Source organism: Xyrauchen texanus, chromosome 7 (assembly GCF_025860055.1).
Source record: "Xyrauchen texanus isolate HMW12.3.18 chromosome 7, RBS_HiC_50CHRs, whole genome shotgun sequence".
Lineage (NCBI taxonomy): Eukaryota > Metazoa > Chordata > Actinopteri > Cypriniformes > Catostomidae > Xyrauchen > Xyrauchen texanus.
This window is the reverse complement of record NC_068282.1, coordinates 32,607,495-32,632,209: the sequence shown is the minus strand read 5'-3', so window position 1 is coordinate 32,632,209 and position 24,715 is coordinate 32,607,495. Positions and strand designations below refer to the sequence as shown.

Sequence of the window (24,715 nt, the reverse complement as noted above, 5' to 3'; positions counted from 1 at the left end):
TCAGAGGTTCTAAAACGCTGCGTGCGGTCCAGATAGGTACGCAAAGCACGTACCGGACACAGCAACGACGGGACTTGGTCTACCTCCTCCCGGGGCAGCGCTTGCAGGTTCACTACCTGGTCTCTAAAGGGCATGGTAGGAACCTTAGGCACGCAGCCCGGTCGCGGTATTAGGATAACATGAGTGTCTGCTGGACCGAACTCCAGGCAAGTGTCGCTGACAGAGAACACTTGTAGGTCCCCGACCCTCTTGATGGAGGCGAGCGCGATCAGCAGGGCAGTCTTAAGAGAGTGGGCCCTGAGTCCAACTTATTCTAGCGGCTCAAAGGGAGGTCTCTGGAGGCCCACGAGGACTACCGAGAGGTCCCAGAAGGGGAACAGGCTTGGCCGGGAGGGATTTAACCTCCGGGTGCCTCTTAGGAACCTGATGATTAAGTCGTGCTTACCAAGGGACTTGCCGTCTACTGCGTCATGGTGGGCCGCGATAGCTGCAACATACACCTTCAAGGTGGACAGGGACAGCCTCCCCTCCAACCTCTCCTGCAGGAATAGGAGCACTGACCTAACTGCGCACATCTGTGGGTCTTCAGCCCGGGAAGAACACCAATTTGCGAACAAGCCCCACTTCAGGGCGTAGAGCTGCCTGGTGGAAGGGGCTCTGGCTTGGTTGATCGTGTCTACGACAGTAGGTGGTAGGCCAGCTAGATCATCCGTGTCCCGTCCAGGGACCAGACGTGGAGTTTCCAGAGGTCTGGATGCAGATGCCAGAGCATGCCCTGCCCCTGAGAAAGAAGGTCCTTCCTCATGGGAATTCGCCAGGGAGGGGCTGTAGCGAGGAGTACAAGGTCCGAGAACCAGGCCCAGGTGGGCCAGTATGGAGCCACTAGTGTGACTTGCTCCTCGTCCTCCCTGACCTTGCACAGCACCTGTGCAAGAAGGCTCACTGGGGGAAATGCCAGCGCATCTGCCCCGAAGGGAGCCTCTGTTCGGCCATACCAGAGCGGGCAGTGAGAGGTCTGAAATCAGCTGGACCGACTGGGGGTGAAGCCTCCACTCTCCACTGGGCAAGCGTTGTTATGACAGTGCGTCCGCTACCACATTGAGTTTGTCGGGGATGTGAGTAGCACCTGAGTCGCTGCTGGCTCCAAAGGAGGAGACGACGGGCGAGTCGTGACATGTGGTGGGAGCATACACTGCCTTGGCGATTTATGTACGCTACCGCAGTGGTGCTGTCTGACCTGATTAGGACATGTTTGTCTCGAATTAACGGGAGGAACTGTCGTAGGGCAAAGAAAACAGTCAACAACTCTAGGCAATTGATATGCCAGCACAGCGGGGCCCCTCTCCAAAGGCCCGCAGCTGCGTGCCCATTGCAAACGGTGCCCCAACCCGATTTGGAGGTGTTGGTAGTGACCAGGACGCATCGGGACACCTGCTGCAGGGGCACTCCTGCCCGTAGAAAGCAGAGGTCTGTCCAGGGTTTGAGTGTTTGGCCGCATGCGGGGGGTGATTATCACACGGTGCGTGCCGTGGCGCCATGCTCATCTCGGGACTCGAGTCTGAAGCCAGTGCTGAAGTGGTCTCATATGCATCTACCCAGCGGCGTGACTGCGAGGACCCAGGATGCTACATGCCCCAGGAGCCTCTGGAAGAGTTTTAGAGGTACCGTTGTGCCTGGCTTGAACTTTGCGAGGCATTTCAGCGCCGACTGTGCACGCTCGTTGGTGAGAAATGTGGACATTGAGACTGAGTCTAACTCCATGCCGAGAAAGGAGATGCTCTGAACTGGCTTGCTCTTTTCTCGGTTGACCTGAAGCACCAAGCGGCTGAGGTGTTTGAGCACCTGGTCTCTGTGAGCGCATAGTAACTCTCGGGAGTGGGCCAGTTGTCAAAGTTGTTGAGTATGCGGATGCAGGCTTCTCGGAGCGGGGCAAGAGCTGCCTCTACGACTTTCGTGAAGACGCGAGGGGACAGAGACATGCCGAAGGGGAGGACTTTGTACTGAAACGGCTGGCCGTCGAACGCGAACCGTAGGAAGGGTCGGTGTCGCGGCAGAATTGAGACGTGGAAGTACGCGTCCTTCAGGTCTACCACTGCGAACCAATCTAGGTGCCGGATACATGTTAAGATACACTTTAGCGTGAGCATTTTGAACAGGAGTTTGAGCAGTGCTCGGTTGAAAACTCGCAGGTCCAAAATTGGTCGTAAGCCGCCGCCTTTCTTGGGTACAATGAAGTAAGGGCTGTAGAAAACCTTCTTCATTTCGGTTGGAGGGACAGGCTCTATCGCGTCTTTGAGTAGAAGAGTAGCGATCTCCGCGCGCAGGGATTGGGCAGGTTCGCCGTGCACTGCGGTAAAGCGGATGCCCGCGAAGGGGGGCGGGGGCCTGGCAAACTGAATTGCGTAACCGAGTCGGATGGTCCGGGCCAGCCAGCGTGGCGGGTTGGGAAGTGAAAGCCACGCATCCAATCTCCGTGCTAGGGGCACCAAGGGGACGAGTATTTTCGACGTACCCGGCAGGGCTTCGCAGCGGGGCGGAGCAGGTAATGTGCCGTCGAGAGGAGAGGGTGCATCCCGAGGCTTTGGTGCTGAGAAAAGACTCGAAGCACTTACCTTGCTCCACACACCCGACAGGGGGCGGGTTAGTGACTGAGGAGGAGGAGGTCTTATGGTGTCGTCCTCTGGACTCATCAGAACCGGCCGGCCGGGGGTCAGTCGTGGGGCTGAAGGCGGACCTGTGGCCGCGTACAGCATGCCGGGACTGTTGAGATCTGGGGGCAGAGTGCTGTGAGAACGGCATTTGCGGGCCAGATGACCCAGAGGCAAAGGAAATAGCTCTTTTATTGAGAATTTGGGTACCGCTGCCCCGGTTAAGGGGAGCGCAAATGAAATGCATTCAACACAAAATTTTCCTCCCGGCCCTCCACCGGGGGACGGAGCGGTCTTACCATCTCCGGAGCTAACGTCTTGGGCTCTGGGTCGTCCGTCTCAGGAGCGCCTGGGAGCCTTCCGGGTCCTCGAGGGGGTCCATGAGATGGGGGGCGTCGGCTTCCTGCGGGGCGCTCGACGTGAGGGCTGAGAGCTGGGCCCAGGTTGAGGCGGAGCAGCCTGTTGTTTCTTCGCAGGGGGATGCCCTTGGCGAGCAGACGGGGCATGGCCCGAGGCGGCAGACTTGGAGTCTCTGGGAGATCGCCTCCGTCTGTTTCTTCACTGCGGAGAACTGCTGGGTAACGTCCTCGACGGTGTCGCCGAAGAGGCCGAACTGGGAGACTGGGGCGTCGAGAAAGCGAGTCTTGTCGGTCTCACGCATCTCGACCAAGTTCAGCCACAGATGTCGTTCCTGGACCACGAGGGTGGCCATTGCCTGCCCGAGTGACTGCGCTGTGACCTTCGCGGCTCTGAGGGTGAGGTCGGTCACTGAGCACAGTTCCTGCAGCACGTCGGGATCAGGGCTACCCACGTGCAATTCTTTGAGCGCCTTGGCCTGGTGGACTTGCAGGACGGCCATGGCGTGCAGGGCAGAAGAGGCCTGTCCAGCAGCGCTGTAGGCCTTCGCTGTCAGCGAGGATGTTGTCCTACAGGCCTTGGAGGGGAGTACAGGGCGACCCCGCCAGGTGGTAGGGTTTCCGGGGCATAGGTGAAGCGCAACAGCCCTATCCACCGGGGAATTGCGTGTATCTGTGGACCGCTCCGCCGTCGAGGGTAGCGAGAGCGGATAAGCGAGTGGCTTTGCGAGAGGTGAAAGACGCTCTCCACAGCGACGTCAGCTCATCATTTACTTCCGGGAAAAACGGGACTGGGGGGCGTGGCCGTGAGCGGCGCCCAGACCCCAGGAACCAGTCATCCAACCGCGATGGCTGTGGGGAGGACGGAGGGTTCCAGTCGAAGCCCACGCTGGCGGCGGCCCGGGAAAGCATGTCGGACATCTGAGCGTCAGCCTCAGCCTGGGGGTGCTGGCCCGAAGGCGGCAGCCCATGGGAGTCATCTGCGTCAGACGCCGCACTCTCCAATGCAGCGGCGAGCTCATCCGCTTCGAGCTCCAGAGGATAGGCAGGCTGGCTGTGAGACGAGCCGCTGTTGCCTCGAGCACGGACAGGAGTCAACGAGCGTGCTGGGGTACGGGTGGTCCGCGGGTCTCTGGTACCCGATGGAGCCGTACCTGCTGCCCCCCCAAATCGCCTCCAGCGCCACTCGCACCGTCCTCAATCCCGTGGGAAGGAGCAATGTGAGGGGCGGCTGGAGTGGCTTGTTCTCGGTTGAAAACAAGTCGCGACCGCAAAGTTGTCACGGTCATGTTCTCTCAGTGAGAACATGAACCATCCACAGACGTAGCCTCGGTGTGATCTCTACCCAGACACACGAGACAACGCCTGTGGCCATCTGAAACGGAGAGACTCTACTGGGAACAACACAGCGGCGGAACGGCATCTTTATAAAGACGCGTCCTGAAAAGGACGTTCAACGCTCGCTGTGTATGCTCTTTTAGAGGAAATTACTCTTTTAAATAAAATCACTCTTTTAAGAAACTCTTTCGAGTTTTTATCTGCGCTGTCGAAGTGCCCAGGGGCAACAATGCACAGCCATGCACAGGATAGGAGAAAGCCACTGTTAAGTGCCGTCAAATCCAACAGCATGCAGATCATCAGAGGAATACACGGAAAACTTGGTGTGTGTAACTCGCAGCAGACTGCATACACGACCATCGGCTCCGAAGAAAATTTCTGAATGAACTCTAGTATTTGCCTCGCATTTATACCCGCATGTCCGGGGGCGGAGTATGCAAATACTGACTGCCAACTTCTCATTGGCTTTTTTTCATAGATCAGAGGTATATTCAGTGGCTCAAGAGAGACCCCTAGTGTCGTTTCTCCGACACAATGTGGAGAGAGCGACAGAAGGGGAACTAGCTGCCTATACAACTATATGCCACAAATTTTTCTGTCATTGTTTGAACTCTGATCTACTTGAAGTCCTTTGCCTCTTTCAATATTTGCAGTACTTTCTCCCATATTTCACTTAATCATATTATTGTCATTAATAACTGCTATTTCTCAACAGTACTTCATTCTGCAAATTTCTGATGTGGGCGTGACTCACCAAATGTTTATCGAGAGCCATCCGTCTTTACTCCATCTTTATGCAGAAGCAGCATCTGCAGCTGCATAAATGTATTTACACAGCAACAATCGTGGGAAACAATGTATAATGCGTGCAAAACTGCAAATGTTATATTTAGGGAAAAGACGTTGTCGGCTGCATTGATACTGGTGCACAGATGACAGTGTGCTGATTGTTAATAAAATTAGCAAGTTCTGCACAGAACCGATCACCAATGATCACAGGCAGATGCAGGCTAGTTAGAAAGCTCTCTGACTTGCTGAGTTGATGATGACGGTGTATGTGAAAAATATTCTTGTGACAGCGAGGCAGCCATGGTCTTTGGAAGCAGACACTGCAGTAGGTATTTTCCAGCTGCGCAAACTAAAAGCACAATGTGAAACAACTTGCTAACAGCACAGATTAATACTCATTGGCTTAAACCACAATGATACTTTGTTCTTTTTTTTTAACTCTCATGTTATGTGTGAATATTCCCAACACTCTGACTGTGCGATCTCTGTAGGGGATATGTGATTGTTATCATATTTCTAAAATATCTAAAATATGTGTCTTTATTAAACTAAAAATGGATGAAAAAGAGATGGCTTTTTAGGGGGAATAAAAAAAAAACAGATACACTTAAGACAAAATAATATAAATTACACCTACTTATCAGCAACAAAGCATATGAATGCGAATCAAGCAATATCTGCCTTTGATCCCATAGGTGTCTGATCCACCATTAGAAGTGAGAACTGTCCCACTCTGACTGCAGCAGCCTACTCTTTTCTACTTTCAAGGTCAGGCGTTTGGCATCTCAAACGAGCCTATTGGTGTGCCGGGCAGATTTTCAATCCAGGAATTATTATACATGATGTTATATTTTTATTTTTAACTTCCTACAATCAAACCTTTTGGTGACCGCAGTCGATTTTTAAAGTATTAAAAAAATGCAAACCCCCGAATTTAGGAATTTAACCCACAACTGTGTTTTCAAATTAGCTACATTTGTTGTGAAATTGCAACCCTGGCAACCCTACACATGTGCTATGCCTGCTCTAAAGGAAGAGAAAGTGAGTGTGTGGCATGCGCTTGTGCACCGTTTAAAAAAAACTGTTTCTTACTTGATTGACAATATTTTTTTTCCTTTCTCATCTGCTACATTTTGTGTTCATTATGAGAGAAATATTCTAAAAGTATACTAAACAAAATTGTATAAAGTAACTGTATACAAGTATACAGTTAGGCAGAATAAAGTTACTTCATTTTTTTATTCTGAATACATAACACAGTTACATGAGCCCAACCCTGACTGTATTCCACTGATTACAATGAGTGAAATCTGAATATTTACCTGACAGTGGCTATGTCAGATATTTTTAGTTGCATAGCGATAAATTTGGTCACATATGAGGGTGAACGTAATCATTTGATGTATATTATGTGCAATTTGCATTCTGCATTCATGGCGCTAATGCTAACACATTAAATGTAGCCATAATATGCACCGTTTACCATGTTATTGTATTTTATAGACTTTTATGGACTCAATCTAAAAAGAAATATCACATGACATGGTCTTGGAAAATGACTCTATGCAAATGATCATACAGATATAGTTAAGTGTGCCCTAACCTGGGAACTCTGCTCTGCAGTGTGTTCATCTTCAGTTCTTAACTACAGAAAAATATGTTGGCGTGGACTAATGGCTGTAAGAAGGTGTTTTACAGCCAATATGAAGTTTTCCCTAAAATTTGCGCTGGCAAGCTGTTTCGAACCACTGCAACATACTCAAAAACACCTTCTTTTTGGCAAGATCTTGTTTAAAATGTCACACTTTTTGCTAGATATATATTGCCATCTTTAAAGTCACTCTATCTCTTTCTTACTCTCTCACTTTATCCTGGATTTAAGCCCAGAGGACCAGAGATGGCACTGCCCCCTCCTTTCCCTTTAATTATCATATCAAAGACACATTTTAGAATATTTATGGCTTTCCTGGCACAGTGATTCCACAGAATGCCATTTATGAAGATTGAACCACCCACAAATGAATGCAGGGGTGTATAAACAGCCCCTTACCTCACTGCTGTGACAATTCTTCCAGCATCCCTCAAAAACCCCACTCCACATTTATTTTTTTGTGCACTTCTAATACGTATTAACCTTATAGTCATGAAGTACATTTATAGAGCTGAGTCACATACTCGAGCCATGACAGCAAGCTACAGTAAATGTTTACATTTGTCTCACTCAAAGATTCCCTTACAAAAAATAACTGCAGTTTCTAAACTGTAGTACAAGTGTGGTAAATTGGATGCAGTATTACTGAAGGTCCTATACCAAATTACCACACTTGTAATGCAGTACTGGAAACTGCAGGAATACGGTTTCCAAATTACCACACTTGTAATGCAGTACTGAAAACTGCAGGAATACGGTTTCCAAATTACCACACTTGTAATGCAGTACTGAAAACTGCAGGAATACTGTGTCCAAATTACCACACTTGCAGTTCTGGAAACTGCAGGAATACTGTCTCGAAATTACCACACTTTTACTGCAGTACTGAAAACTGCAGGAATACTGCATCTAAATTACCACACTTGAACTGCAGTACTGAAAATTGCAAGAATACTGTGTCCAAATTACCACACTTGTACTGCAGTTCTGGAATCTGCAGGAATACTGTGTCCAAATTACCACACTTTTACTGCAATACTGAAAACTGCAGAAATACTGTGTCCAAATTTCCACACTTGTACTGCAGTACTGAAAACAGCAAGAATACTGTGTCCAAATTACCACACTTGTACTGCAGTACTGAAAACTGCAAGAATACGGTGTCCAAATTGCCACAATTTTACTGCAGTACTGTGAGGCAGAGTGGAGGGCGGGGCCAGGTCGTGATTATACACACCCCGTCACTAATCAGGCTAATTAAGCCTCCGAGAGGGATAAAGGCCGATTGCGTGTGGTGCGGGAGAAAGAGATCGTTTACGGACATGTCCGTCATGTGTGTGTTGTTGTCTTTTGTTTAAAGGGCACCTATTATGGAATTTTGAAAATTACCTTTCATGTAGTGTGTAACATAGATTTAAGTGAACAAAAACATCCTGCAAAGTTTTATATATGAAAGTTTACTGTAAAAAAAGTTATTGTCTCTCAAAGGTAGGAATCGACTCTTGAGTCAATTTAATGAATCATTTTTCCATTGAGTCATTTTCCTTTTCGTTGTGACGTCAAGACGAAAAATTATCAAATTGGCCGCGCCCACTCATTGGGCGCAGACACCAGGGAAAACGCGCGCAATGAGTGGGCGCGGCCAATTTGATAATTTTTCGAAATCAAAAGCTAACTTTTTTCACTGCCCAGGGACAAGCATGTGAAGAATCAGTGGCTAGAGTTTATATTTACAACTATACCACACAAGTATAGCCCGAACCTTGTGCTGTGTTCGCGTCATTTTAATGACGATTGCTTTACGAACATGAATGCTTTCAAGTGTGGATTCGCGAGCCGGTTCATACTGAAGGAAGGTTCAGTACCAAGTTTATTTGGATCAGTTTCCTCCTCCGAATCACATCTTGTAAGTATTATTAATAATTGTTGCTTTTATGTGTTTTAATAAGTATTTGCGTGTGTTGTGTAAGTTATGCTCAGCGCAGCTTCTAGGTCTCCAATGTCAATTTTTTTGAAATATGTGAAATGTTTGTCGATGTTATTGGAGTTGTCATAAAGAATAGAGCAATAACTTGTAGTAATGCAGTGCTTTATCAATATGTTTATGCGTTGGGCTAACACAAACAATAACTGATTGGGTGTTTACCACCGAACTTTGGGCTATGATCGCTAACATAAATCAACTCAAATTCCTTCTCTGATTTGGATTTTTTTACTACAAAGCGGTGATGGGCGTTCCGTTTCCGACAATCTCTGCACAGAGTATACCAATCACAACTGACTGGGTCATCTGACCAATCACCGCAGATTAGCGTCATGCAAAGGAGGGGTTTGGAAAAGAATTAGTCGTTGAACGAATCATTTGGGAGTCGGTGAGCAAATCAGGTAAACATAAATGCATATTATAAGACAACAAAAGTGTTTTTTGTCATTGCATGCATGTAAAACTGTTGTTGGGGACTCCCAAAACAATATTGGGAACATTTTAAATGCCATAATAGGTGCCCTTTAAGTTTATAATTAAAATATAATTTATTTCGTCAAGCCGGTTCTCGCCTCCTCCTTTCCATTGAACTACGTTACATACTGAAAACAGCAAGAATACAGTGTCCAAATTACCACACTTTTACTGCAGTACTATAAACTGCAGGAATATGGTGTCCAAATTACCACACTTGTACTGCAGTTCTGGAAACTGCAGGAATACCGTGTCCAGTGTCCATGCAACTCAAAATACCATACTTGTACTGTACATTCTTTTGAACTGCACTCTGCAATCCTACACTTAATACATCGGTCCAATCAGCAATTTATTGACATTCAAATGTTTAAAAAGGTTTAAAAGCTTTTAAAGATATGCTGACCTTAAGACACCTGAGCATCAGCAACGCAATGTCAAATGAAACATTCACTGGTAAATATAAAAGTATAAAATAAACGTGAAATTGTTTTTAAAAGTTGAACATGAAAAAGTTAAAAACATGTGATACAGTACCCAGTACAGTACATTACCTCTAAACTGCAGTACTCTAATGTAAAGAACACCCCATAATTGGTAATGTTGTTGAAAATATTTAATCAAATATTCTTTAAGTTAATCATAGATTTGGATTTTTTTTTAAATATGACTCTATATTAAGTATATACATCTTATTTATCAAGATGTATAGTAATGTGCATGTGTAGAAATGTTGTAAATTATTCACATTACTAAAGTTATATTCCACATTTCCTCTATTGTATGTGGTATCTGGGGCTTTTCTCTCTCTCCCTAGAGAGAGTGTGAGTTTGATTGAGAGAGAGCGTGCGCAACTGATGATACGCTCTGCTCATGCTTTTGTTTCTCTTGCACTGAGCTGAAAGTGCTCAGTGTTCACTCTATTTACACTTTAGCATAATTCCACATATATTTGCATAGCCTATAATAGAAAACGTATTTTTTGTATATAAAATGTATAGTAAATACACAGAAAACAGTTTGTGGAATATTACTCTTGCTATCACCATATGGAACAAGTGCAAACTGAATTAATGTTACTTACTAGTAGGCAACTAACCCTATTGGTTGACTGGGAGAACTAACCAACAGGTCAACTAAACTCTACACCCTCTAATACAAATATTTTTTGCTAATATAAATATTACACTGACCACAAGAGAAGCACATTTCTGGATTGTGGGATAACCAAACTTACTTTTCCACCGTGAAATAATTGTTATCTGAACTCATGAGTTTTATCACAGAGGAGCCGTGCAATTTTGTTTCACATACATCAATCTGAGAAACAGTGACCATCCAAAAAGGGCTTTGTTTTGCTTTTAGCACTAATACTGTCCTCATAATGATACTTCATTCAAATAGTCCGGTAAGATAGAAGAAAAACGAGGCGCCGAGGAAACGCTAGCTGCTTCACTATCATCCTGCTGGGTTTATGTCAGGTTCACACATCCTCCGTGAGCATGGTGTGAGCATGGCGTGAGCGAGGTGTGAGCAGGGTGGTCGCATTTGGCTTTCACAATGGCTTATACGCGAGAAACCACTGCACAGAAAATAATGTTATCTATGGGGTCCTATGCCAAATTTTCTTTAATAAGGTCATAATAAGCTGAGGTTATTGCTGCTTCTAGGACAACAGCGGGCAATCACGTGCACTTCATCTTTATCAGCACACTTGGTTTTGATTGGTTAATGTTGTGTACACCTAACTAAACAGAATGCCAAAAGTTCTGTCAGTTTATAAATTCTTTCCTTAATTAACTTATTTTATTGGGTTTACTTGCATGCAGACATTGTAGTGTACTCTAGGTTTGGTTTGAATAATTTGTATTTGCTTTTGTGTCTTTTCAATAATCTCCTGATTATTTTAGTGTTGTACTGCACTTTGAGCAGCTGAGCTCAGAGTGGCTCAACACGCCACCTCGCAACTCATGCTTGCAGTGTAAATGGTGGCATCTGTTAATGTGGGTGCCAAAACAAAAACATGCCGCTCATTCCTTGTTCACGTCTCACTCACGGATGACGTGTGAACCCGGTGTTTTCATTTCAGCACCTATGTTGACAGATTACATCCGTCACACTGCAAGTATCAGTTGTGAGGTGAAGTGTCCCAGAAGCATCCCAGATGCGGCAGTGCGCGGATAGTTTCGAGTGTATTTTGCCGCACGGCTCAAGCTGAAGTGGCTCTGGGTGCAGTAGGAAGCTAAAATAATCAGGAGATTTTAGGAAAGTAAAACATTTAAAAATGTTTAAACCGAACCAACTACACACAATTTATTGATCCGTATACAAACAAACTCAAAATAACTAAATAAAGGAAAGGATTTTTGCCCATGTTGTTTATATAAAGAGACAATTTAGAACAGACGGAAAACTGGTATTAAAATGAATGGGATCATCTTTTAGATAAAGACATTGCCTGTCAATCAACTCATGAATGCACATGCACATTAGTTGATCCAGGCAGATAAACAAGTGCAAGTGACTGCCCGCTGTTGCCGTAAGAACCTAGAAAAGAGACGCGGCCAATGTGAAAGCCCAAACGCAATGCGTTGCTAATGCCTCACTCATAGAGGATATGTGAATCCAGGCGAGTCATGTGAATGAGTCTTTAGTTTGCTGCATCTGCGTTTGTTTTGTACAAATTTTATATATATATTTTTAAATACCATTAAGAGGTTCTTTTTCCATCATTTTGATACTGTGTGTTTGTTTGTGGCGTGTGTAAGGTCCTCCAGTTAAATCACATAGGTTACACTCTATTGCAACTACTGTTTAGATCTCACACAGAAAAGAATAGAATGCCAGAATCTAATGTCAAATTGGTAATTACGTTAATCATGTTAAAAAATAAACAACGTGTCAAACACTGTAAATTAATTGCACGTGTTAATTTTGACAGCCCTAATTTAGATGCTTTAGAACTGCAGTTTTGTTCAATGTAAAAACTGCATTTGCAATTGAAGCTCCATTTACACTGCAGTACAGATGTTTAACTGCATTGAACTGCAGGCGATCTACACAAACTATAGCTGTACTGCATTGATTTGAAATTGTACTTCACTGAACTGCTATTATTTTGCAATGAACTGCAGATATACCAGTGTGGAATGCAGTTTATACTACACTGACCTGCAATTGTACTGTAGTGCACTATATCAGTACTGCAGTTAAAAGATATTGTAAGTGCAGTACTGTTTGTCATTGTGCAGTACAACATCATTGCACTACACAAAACTGCACTTTAGCTAAATAGATTGCAGTAATACCCTCATGTAAGGGTTACATCAAAATGTGAACTTTAATGTGATCATAACAGACATATTCTCAGAGCAACATTGGACTAAAAAAACACACACAAAAAAAAACAATACATTCCAATGCAGCAATGGCTTCTTTCACAACATTAAAGGTCTCTGCACTTTGTGCTACCACACCTCACACCTCCATACTCCAGAGAGTTTTACTGAACTGATATTTTTTGTAAATGTTCTCTTTTTTTTCAAAATTCACAAGTGGGAGATTCTTCTTATTATCATAGTCTTTTTTTTTTTTTAAAGTGTCAAGGAAAATGTGGGATGTAAAGAGAGATAGACTGCAGAGCAAGAGAGAGAGAGAGAGAGAGAGAGAGAGAGAGAGAAGGAGAGAGAGAGAGTACTGAAAATAAAAAGAGAAAAGAGATATTGCACAATGACTCACTGCATGTGTCTCAATAAAGAAACAAGGCCACACATAGAGATATTTGGCAAACTTTCATCTCTGAATGTAGTAGAAACACAAAGGGCCCAGGGACACACAATGTATGTGATTATTATGTGTTAATTGGCCATGGGGACACATGGGGTTGAATGTGAGTACATGGGCCCCTTCTCTGTCTTTCTCTTCTTCTATTCCTATATTCCTTAAATAGACAGACCTTCTCTTTGTTTGTAAAATAAGTAACTAGGAGCAGGTGGTGAGCAACAGCACAATGATGGACAGCCTCTTCAAAAGAATATGATAAAGATGACCGAGCACACATTTGATGTAAGATTTCAGATGTGATAAGGCCTATGCACTGCAAATTCAACATAATCACAGGATGAAATGTCAACAATGGTTTTTGCATAAGCAAAGTGTTGGGTTTATATGGGGTATTACTGGCAAGAACCCATTGGAATGATTAGTATAAATTCCATTAAGGCCGGTGAGCAGCAACATATAATCTAAATAAGGCATTCAACTCTAGCATAAAGGTCATGTATGAAAAATGTTTAAGGTGAATAGCAGCAGAACTACAAACAAAACACAAAGAAACTGTATGGTTTGCATTATTTCTTTGAGTCTGATAAATTACTTCAGTCATCAATTTAGGATTCTACTGTTGTTTCATATAATTTCTTTTTTGTTTATGCCATGCAAAATACCTAATCCTATTCTACTAAATTGTGCTTGCCCACAATAGTACTAGCATAATATAACTTGTTTTTTTTTCTGAATTATAAAGTGTGTGACAAAAGGAAATCAGCCAATTCGGACACTAATTTATGTAAAACCAACTATCTCAAATGAAGCTAAAATAATAAGGGAAACACTGAGTTAATAAAGTTAAATATAATATGCTGAATTATTCACAGTATTGAAGTCATGAAACTTAAAGAGATAGTTCACACAAAAATTACAAATCTCTGATAATGTACGCACCCTCGTGCCATCTGAGATATGTATGACTTTCTTTCTTCTGCAAAACACTTTTGAAGATTTGTATAAAAGTGATGCTCCTTTGATGCAAGTGTGTTCCTTCAACTCATTGGTTGTGTGTCTGTCACCCATCGGTTCACATGCTATTGCGCTTACATCATGGAAACCTTGGGTAAATTCAGCCATTCATCAAAACCTGACTGGAAACTATCTTTTATCGTTAAAAAGTGCTTAAATATCACTTTTTCACACACAAAGTGATTGATTCACTTTAGAAGACATTTATGTCACCGCTGGAGACAGGAAGGATACTTTTATGCTGACCATCTGTGCTTTTTGAACCTACAAATATCTAATCACCATCCTCTCCCATTCTAAGGACCTGCTGAGGCTGGATCTTTTTCTACAAATCTTCAAAAGTGTTTTGCAGAAGAAAGAAAGACATTCACATCTCAGATGGCATGAGGGTGAGTAAATTATCAGAGAATTTCCATTTCTGGGTGAACTATCCCTTTAATTAACCTGGGAAGAGAAGCTAACATTTTGTGTTATTGAAAGAGACTTATTATTTATCCACAGAGTTATTTAACAGCTTTCCATGTGTATGGATTTGTTTTCGGATGCAGTCGATTAATATGCGGTCAGAAACAAACAAGCTATTTGCTATTACTGGCACCACACGGTAGTAATGCACTCATCTGATTCTGACAGATTTTTGTAAGCCATCAGGTTTTATGGTGTGAATATGTATGTGAGAAATGTGTATTCTAATATTTTGTCATTTAACAGCTCTGCTACTCCCTTTCATTAGTTTGTTACATCTGGGATCACTGAAGTGTGTATCTGAGCTACAGACCCCATAATACCTCTGATTTACAGTGTTGCATTGCAGTGACCCCAACATTGGATGAAAACCCAGATGGCAGGCCACTTGAGGGATTCAAATTGATGTCGGCTGTATAAAGGGAATGGACTGAGAGGCCCACTTCTGAGAAAGCACCCTCCCTCCCCTATCAAATCCAGCAGAAACGGAGGGGGTCTGACACAAACCTTTTGCCCCCATGCAGCTCTCAGAGCACCCTCTGTGTTCATATCTGACACCCTTTTAACCCTAGAATCTCTCTCCCCCTTCATATTGGTATCCTTCTACTTCTCTCTGCATTTGCGCCCCATCCATCCTTAATGTCCCGGGTCTTTATTCCTGGGGAGTAAGTGTAGGGGGTCAGGGTTAGGCAGGTGCAAAGCTAGCAAAATTGACTGAGAGTGAGAGAAGAGGGGAAGGGGTGTGGGTGACCGCTCACCGTCTGTCACCCTACTTTGTTTCTTCCCTGCAAACCCCCCTTCCCCACGTTGGATGCCGAGTGGGCCAGGCTGATAACTGTAACCAGGATAATAAAAAGCTGTTGGTGCATTAAACTCACAGATCCAGGACCATGACCTGAGACGTAACTTTTTCTGTGATTCTTTTACTCTCTTGATTCTTTTATCAACTATTGTTAGTAAATCAAGCACAGGCTGCACAGGTCTGTAAGGCATTACACAACACCAAACTGAAACTTACAGACAAGAAAGTGATAGCAACAAGAGCAGAAATCCTACCTTGTCAAAAAGGGACTTCCATTGCTGAGAGAAGCATTTGTGTGACACAGAGAAAGGAGAAGAAAGTGATGAGAACAGAGGTGTAACTGAGAAAGTTATTTGTTGCACTTCAACAGAATTACGTATGGGGCATTTAGCAATCTTAACATGGTCACTTACGTCCTCTGGAGCAACAGGAAGGACATCAGTGCTCTCAAGCACCTCAATCTCTTCTCCCTCTGCGTGAGCAGCGACTGCTGGGGATGAGCACACCATAGCCTCACTGCCTCTCTCCATCCACCCAACTAATGATTATCTCCTCTCAGAAAGTTCTGCCATAACCCTTGATCAGGTATAATCTTCCACATATATCTGATCCGTGTTTTCATCAAGAGGACTGATCATGGATAAACTGCAATTATTCCAGTGTTTGAATACTAATATCCGATCGCACGACTCGAGTTTATCCTTAACTAAGTGGGTGCGTAGAGTTCCTCCTCGCTTCCATATTTAATTACAGAATAACAGATGTTCGTGTTGGCGACCATTTCTGTTTAGATACTGAAAATCCACAGCCTGTCACACATCGAGGTTTGCGTTTCATTTTTACACGTATGTTCAACGTCTGTTCTCGTCATCTCAAAACAGTCACCTGCAAAATAAACAGCATTACAGCTTCTTTTAATAAAATGTTTTGCATGGCTTGCTTTTTTTGCCCACGCATGCTGAAAACCCGGTATCTCTCAACACATGATAGGCTAAAGAAAAATGATTAGGCTTTTATTTTATTTTATTTATTTATTTATTTATTTTTTACAAAGGAGGCTATAGTCTACATATGCTGATAAAATAAGATAAAATGTGAAGCGATGCGGTGATGGCAAGCAAGTGATAATTTGTAGTGCGTCATTGTACCTTGCTGTTGCTTTGCATCCAGCGAGTACCAGCAGCGCGCGATAGGAGTAACTCATGCCAGCATCCACACAGCGCTTTGCCAAAGTTCACTGTGACCAAACACAGCACAGAAAGCATGGGGAAGTAAATAAGAGGCACCCGCCTACTTTCAATGCTCATCGTCGCGTGGGCGCCTTTACGAGGAGCACTAATCTCGAGTGATATGAGGGGAATACGGATGCGCGTGAGGAATATCTTTCATCTTGCAATTTTAGTTGAGTAAAAAAAAAAAAAAAAATGCAGCAACAACTATTTCCACCCTCACTGCCCTTGAAAAATATACCTACACATTCCCCGCTACATGGGGTAGGCTACGTTGTCACAATGGATGTATCAACTTGCCATTAAACCAATCACAAAACACTACACAATAAACGAAACGGCAAAAAATGTCAAAAGTTATCATTGTTAAATATCAAATCATTAATTTAGCTAACAAATATTATAAATAATAAAGTTTTATAATGTAAAACACGTGTAGCAACTTGTCCCGACCTGACGTAAAAATAGGCTACCCTTGTCCTGAGAACCTAATTCAGAATAACGGTTAAAACAGTCATTTTACAGTCGACACTTGCTGAATCTATGCCAGTGTGGGTTTTAATTTTATGTTTACTTGGTCTTTGAAACCAACATACAACAAAACTGATAGAGAAAAAACACAGATTTTTGTAAGTGGATTTATAACTTAATCCGTTATAATTACTACGCGCTACTGACAACTAGCCCGTCTCCACTATTTAAAGCGACAATGCTCATTTTAAAACATGCTGATTTTCAAAATAGTCAAAAGACAAGTTGCTAAGAAAAATTATATTATAAAAGCAGCTGTTATGTTATTTCATAGGTCAGCCTGAAAACAATGTGAAATCAATATATCTAAAAATACCTCTGCATGGTAGGCCTACATGAACAGCTAAAAAAGCCTAAAAAGTACTATATGATTTTCCTTAATTAGAAACTTTATAATGCAGGCTATATTGAAAACATTTCCTCATCAAATAACCTGCTGACACATACCTTTTCATTTAATTTTCATGCTATTATTTCCAACATATCTCTTGGCTCCTGGTCCTGAGTATGCATTTCCATGGTAACGTATAGACATTATTTATAGCATAAACCACACACTTCACATGCATTTTTTAGGCTTGGAAATTTCCTCCCGAACTCTATATCAGTGTTGAAATATAAGCATATATTATTATTATTAATATTATTATAGCAGAGGGAAGATAACTTTGGGCTATGTTCATGTTTGTTTATTTTCTGAGAACATTATGAGCTATTACATACTTACACTTATATCTTTATTCACATACATGCTTGTGAATATGATGTATGGCCCATAATTGAATGTTTTGTTATAAAGATTCGTGAGAGTCTCAGAGGCCTGTTGAAGTCAGTAGTTGAAGTAAATGCATGATGCATTTCTCAATGTCTATGGTGAGAAGAGAGAGAATAGAAATGAATCAATAGTGCCTCCTTGTGTATGATTTGCATAATTGCAACACAAGCCCAAGAAGGCGCCTCTTGATGTTATTTTTTTTTAAAAAATGACATTTTGCATATGCTTTAAAGGAACCTACAGTAAGATTCTAGTAAGCGAAAAGTTCCTCTGCCTTTGCTTTTAACTTTACAATAGGTCTGCGTTTGCTATGTTAATTTATCGACAAAAGATCTCCTAATTTTTTTATTTTTTTATGACTAAAATCAACTTTTTATTTTTAATTCACCAAAGTGAACACTCGAAGTGTATTTCCATTGTGTAAAAATATGAAGGAAGTTGCATGTTTTCTCTCATGATGCTGGTAGAGTTCTAAGCCCTCCATCAATGACAAACTCAAATATGCATGCGTTTAACTTGTTATGGGAGTTTTTTGAAATATTGACAGGTTCCCGGGGCACGTTACACAAAAATGGTTTTACAAACATCATCAATGTGTGATAAGTGTTGAGACGAGTTATATTTATATATATATATTATCACTAAAGCAAAAGTGCATTTTTATTTTTGAAGCAGAGTACAAAAGCAATTCATGAAACTAAAACCAATTTTATGGCGCTAATGCAATTACATTGTGAATATGAAATTACGTGTTTTTGGGCATTTTGATGCATTTGATGGACAAAATACTTCCAAACACATAGTTATATTACACACAAAGTGATAATTCAAATAATAATTAAAATGTGTTCATCAGGAGTTAAGTTAAAGGAATAGTTCACCAAGAATATTTCAGCTTTCTCAGCTCAAATCTGGAAGTTCCAAAAATCACATAAATCAGCATAAAACTAATCCATATAACTCCAGCGGTTAAATGAATGTCTTCAGAAGTGATATGATAGGTGTTGGTGAAAAACAGATAAATATTCAAGTATTTTTGCTAGACATTCTTCTCCCTGCCCAGTAGGCATAAATAATGTGAATCATCAAAAACACAAGAAGAATGTGAAAGTTAAAGTGGAGATTGTATAGAGAATAGACAATAGAGAATTTATAATAAAAATGGAATTAAATATTGATCTGTTTCTCACCCACACTTATCATATCGCTGAAGACATTTTTTTAACCACTGGAGTTTTATGGATGACTTTTATGCTGATTTATGTGATTTTTGGAGCTTCAAAATCTTGGCACCCATTCACTTGCATTGTTTGGACCAAAAGAGCAGAGATATTTTTCTAAATGTTTAATTTAGAAATTTCTAATTTCTAAATCTAATTCTGGCAGGACAAAGCCCACTCCCAGTACCCCCTTAGATCTGGCCCTGGCACAGGAAGGAGAAAAGTTACCCTCTGAAACCGCAGGAATGACCTGTTGGTTTCCCATGGTTTAAAAAGCACTAAGCACAGCAATATCAGTTTAAACTTTGTTTAATCAAAGGACTGATAAAAGGTGTACTGATAGCAAGACACTTCTCGTAAAGTCTGGTTTTATCGGGATGTCTGGTCACCCCACAACACTCCCTAAAACTTAATTGAAATCAATCAAATGTTTCCTAGTGTTTTATTTTCATGTCAAATGGATAATCTTTACACTTAAATTCTCTCTAGACATGAATACATTCATTATTTTAAAGTTGATTGGGAGTTCTGGATTGCATTGGCTCCAGTTTAAATAATCAAAAATATATTGAATTATAATACATAATAAACAGGCACTGTTCATGAGAAGAAAAACTGCTGTTTATTAATATAGTCTGAATTAATCTCCATTCCACATGGAAATACTTTTTCAGTGCAAGTCCTTAACTATCACATACTATTAAGGGCAAGGGAAAACATGAAAAGCCATCAACATTGCTAAATATCAGTACAGTCAAGTTTTTAATATATCAACAATAAAGAAAAAAATTAAATCCCCATTCCCAATCCCACTTCATTTCTAACCCATCATCCTATTTAAATGCTTAAATATCATGAATTGGCATAAAACCACAGTGCTTGGTTGATGATGCTCCTTGGTTGATAGACACAGATTAAAACAATTAATGCTGATTCACATGAAGCCTCTTACAAAGATACTCTAAACAAGTATAAGGCAAACCCAACCTACCCATCCAAAAGATCCTTGTAACAATAACCTGTCTGGACATACTCCCCCATGAAACTTCTGCATACTGTAGATTCTTAATCCTATCACAACTTCTTTCCTCATCATTTTGTCGTAAATCTAGATGGAGTGTTTACATGAATTATTTTCAACCCATACTCAACAACTTGTAAAAACAAATCAGGATAAAGTCCTAGAATGTGTGTTCTACAATTCTCAGGCCTTTGCACACAGGCTTCTGAATTTCCAAACCGAGAAAAGACAAGAGGATGGTACATCAAGCATCTTTTACTAATCCTTGCTGAGAAACATCAGATAATTTATTATTAAACAGTGGCAGGTCCCTCCACATCTTATCTATAAACATAACTGTATTTGTATGTTAAGCAATAGATACAGACACATTTATTTTAAATGTTAAGTATTTCACTTCAAGAAATATAGCGCATAGGTTCATTACAAATCTAATATTTGGTAAATGTGTCTGCCACAGCTTAACATTTTAAAAGACACTTTTAAATCCCATAACCTTCAGTGCTCCCAGCAGGCACCGGACGTCAGTTCAACATCGTTTTGACATTGGACTCCAACGTTGTACAGACGTTTGATTTTAGTTGGATATGAAAATCGGGTTGACGTCAAAACCCAACGTTTGATTGACATCAACCTACAACTTTTGACAGACGTTGGATTGTTGTTGGAAATTAAAGTAATGTTGACATCAACTTTCAACGTTGAATTGACATCAACCTACAACGTTAGACAGACGTTAGATTTTAGTTGGAAATGAAAATCGTGTTAACGTCAAAACCCAACGTTAGATTGACATCAACCTCCAACGTTAGATGGACGTTGGATTGTTGTTGGAAATGAAAATCGTGTTAACGTCAAAACCTAACGTTAGTTTGACATCAACCTCCAACGTTAGATGGACGTAGGATTGTTGTTGGAAATGAAAATCGTGTTAACGTCAAAACCCAACGTTAGATTGACATCAACCTCCAACGTTAGATGGACGTAGGATTGTTGTTGGAAATGAAAATCGTGTTAACGTCAAAACCCAACGTTAGATTGACATCAACCTCCAACGTTAGATGGACGTAGGATTGTTGTTGGAAATGAAAATCGTGTTAACGTCAAAACCCAACGTTAGATTGACATCAACCTACAACATTAGATGGACGTTGGAAATGAAAATCGTGTTAACGTCAAATCCAAAGGTTGGATTGACATCAATCTCCAACGTTAGATGGATGTTGGATTGTTGTTGGAAATGAAAATCGTGTTAACGTCAAAACCCAACGTTAGATTGACATCAACCTCCAACGTTAGATGGACGTAGGATTGTTGTTGGAAATGAAAATCGTGTTAACGTCAAAACCCAACGTTAGATTGACATCAACCTACAACATTAGATGGACGTTGGAAATGAAAATCGTGTTAACGTCAAAACCAAAGGTTGGATTGACATCAATCTCCAACGTTAGATGGACGTTACATTTTAGTTGGAAATGAAAATTGTGTTAATGTCAAAACCCAACGTTGGATTGACATCAACCTCAAACATAGAACAGACATTGGATTGTTGTTGGAAATGAAAATCGTGTTAACGTCAAATCCCCCCCCCCAAAAAAATTAAGAGTTAGCATTTTGTTGGCATGACATCAAACTTTTACAGAGCTTTGTTTTTATTGTAAATGAAAAGTCTACATATTGAGAAACTGGGATGATGTCATACTAAGGTTAGTTGGACAGACCCACATTTTACGACACGAGCAGACAAAAGCCATTCATTGAGTTAAGAAAATAACCTCTTTATTGTAAAACTGCTTTTGGCCGTCTCATATGCAACAGCCCCAGGTTCACCATCAGGTAAGTTGCTGCCGTGTGCCAGTACCAATGACACACCCTCAAGGGCTGCCAATGATGGCTGCCAGATAGGCTGACAGTTGTGTGTTTTGGCATTTGTCTGACAGCTACACTGTCATGGCGCAAAGTCCATCATCCATCGTCGGCGCTCTTTTGGAAAGTGGTCTCGTTGGATTTTGGATATTTAACACAAACAAAATATCAGTGTTTAATAGTGTTAGCAATGTTTTACAGGGTATTGGCAACCACACCTCACAACAAAATGTCAGTATACTACATCAATATGATTTTGGCCTGTGACGTTTGGAAGATGATACCTAACCCTAACCCTAACTCCAAAACCTAAAACCAACAAAATATAAACATCTAATGACGTTGTAATTTAACATTGTGTAGACATTACCATTATGACGTTTAGCAGACGTTAAATTTTGGTTCCCATACGTCATGACTAAAGGTTGGTATTCTACTTCACTATGACGTTGATACGAAATGCTTGAAAGACGTTGGATTTTAGTAACTTAACACCATGACTTAAAACCAACAAAATATCAACATCACGTTGTAATTTAACGTTGTATATACATTATCATTATGACGTTTAGCCGACGTTGGGTTTTGGTCCACGTATTTCATGACTAAATGTTGGTATACTACGTCAATATGATGTTGGCATGAGACTTTTGAAACACATTAAATTGTATTTGCTTAACACCATGACTTAAAACCAACAAAATATCAACATCTGATGACGTTGTAACGTAACGTTGTGTAGACGTTTCCAATGTGACGTTTAGCAGACGTTGGGTTTTGGTTCCCGTATCTCATGATTAAATGTGACTAAATAAAATCCATTAATATCATTAATACCATTGATCAGCCCTACCTAACGTGGATGTTTTTTTTTCCACTAAGAAACAAACATTGTTATGTTATTTTGATTGATACTGTGAAGCTGCTTTGATACAATCTATATTGTGAAAAGCGCTATAAATACTTGACTTGACTTAAATGTCAATATGACGTTGGCACAAGACGTTTTGAAGACGTTGGATTGTGGTTATCCAACATCACAACCTATATCCAAACAAATATCAATGTCTATTGACTTTGGTGGCCAGCTGTCTACGATAAACTGCTGTATTGTGACTTTGGAGATTTTGATTACCCAAAGGCACAACTTAAAGAGGTAGTTCACATTTCACCCACACAGTGTATTTGCTGTTCCATGTAGATCATCCAATTTTGAACATTTCCCTCTTGTGAGAATGAACACCTTACGGGAGTGTGCTGCTCCAAATTGAATAAAGTGTACTGTATACACCTGCAAACAACATCATTTTGAGCATCAACCCAGCTGATTTTTTTATTTTAAATATGCAAAACAACACAAGGTGGTTTAGGATTCATTATATAATTGTAGAAATAAGTATAAACCATTAATAAATCCCAAACCAATGTGTGTTGTTGTGCACACCTTCAGTCTTGCAGTTGCTTGCTTGCAGGTAGTACTTCATTCATTTTAGATCAGCACACTCCTGGTGAAGAACTTGTTCTTCTGACAGGGAACACACTGGGTCAACTTGATCTATTACACTTGCATGAACCAGAAAATCTATGGATAATCCAAACTATCACCTTAGATAAAATAAAGAGCAATGCTTACAGTAAGTTTGACGTCTACTAGGTCACAAAGACTTCAGTCTGAATTGTTCATAAGTATGAAGTTTGTATGTTTTAGACATTGAATTTCTCTTACCCAACACCACAACTGAAATCATACCAAATATGTCTAATGTTGCCTGTATCCTATTTAAGATGTATATGTACATTAGCATGTGTTTTGTTTTGTTTAGTGATGTGCAGTCAACAAAACAAAAACATCTAATGGAATATTGTGTTGTCTAGATGTTAACATAGTGACATTGCTGGGTTTAGACCACCATACCTCACAACAATTTAGAAGTGAGATTGTGACCCAACAACACATTTTAGTATTTGACAGAAATATGACGTTAGCTTGAAACGTTGGCTTAATGTTGGATTTTAGTTACTTTACAACGCAACCTAAAAATAACAAAAGATCAACATCTAATGATATTAGAATTTGACGTTATAGTGATGTTAACATAATGACGTTAAAGAGACGTTGATTTTTGGTCACCATACCTCATGACTAAATGTCAGTATTTGAAAACATCATGACGTTGGTTTGAGACGTTGGTTCAACGTTAAATTTTAGTTACTTAACAACAGATCAACGTCTAATTATGTTAGAATTTGACATTGGAAGTTACCATTATGACGTTAAGGAGATGTTAGGTTGTGGTCACCATACCTAACGACTAAATGTCAATGTTTGACGTAAATATGACATTGTCCGGAGATGATGGTTTGATGTTGTATTTTGGTTTGTTAATACCACAACCTAAAACCAACAAAATAACAACGTCTAATGATGTCAGAATTTGCTATTATGTGGATGTCAACATTATGACGTCAAAGTGATGTTGGGGTTTTGGTCACCACACATCACAAATAAATGTTTGACGTAGGACGTTGTGTTGAGATGTTGGCTTGACGTTGTATTTTGATTAGTAAATACCACAACCTGAAACCAACAAAATATCAACGTCTAATGATGTTAGAATTTGACGTTGTGTGGACAATGCATTATCACGTTAAGAAAATGTTGGGTTTTAGTCACCATACCTCACAACTAAATGTCAGTTTTTGACGTAAATATGACGTTGTCAGGAGACGTTGGATTGATGTTGTATTTTGGTTAGTCAATAGGCT

At 41.0% G+C, this 24,715-nt stretch overlaps 1 protein-coding gene across 2 annotated transcripts in view; it reads right to left on the bottom strand.

Annotated features, from left to right (window-relative positions):
- LOC127647098 (rhomboid-related protein 3-like) overlaps nucleotides 1-16,537 on the bottom strand; it is a 130,839-nt gene extending 114,302 nt beyond the window's left edge. Inside the window, exons 1-3 of one of the 2 annotated variants that reach the window (XM_052131191.1) lie at nucleotides 16,453-16,537; nucleotides 15,718-16,189; nucleotides 15,559-15,582 (exon numbers count right to left, since the gene is read on the bottom strand). In XM_052131191.1, the coding sequence (XP_051987151.1) occupies nucleotides 15,559-15,582; nucleotides 15,718-15,834 (141 nt within the window). In that variant the 5' untranslated portion in view covers nucleotides 15,835-16,189; nucleotides 16,453-16,537. The remainder of the gene's footprint in view (nucleotides 1-15,558; nucleotides 15,583-15,717; nucleotides 16,190-16,452) is intronic. The other variant, XM_052131192.1, reaches the window with a different exon arrangement.
- Nucleotides 16,538-24,715: the final 8,178 nt, after the last annotated feature.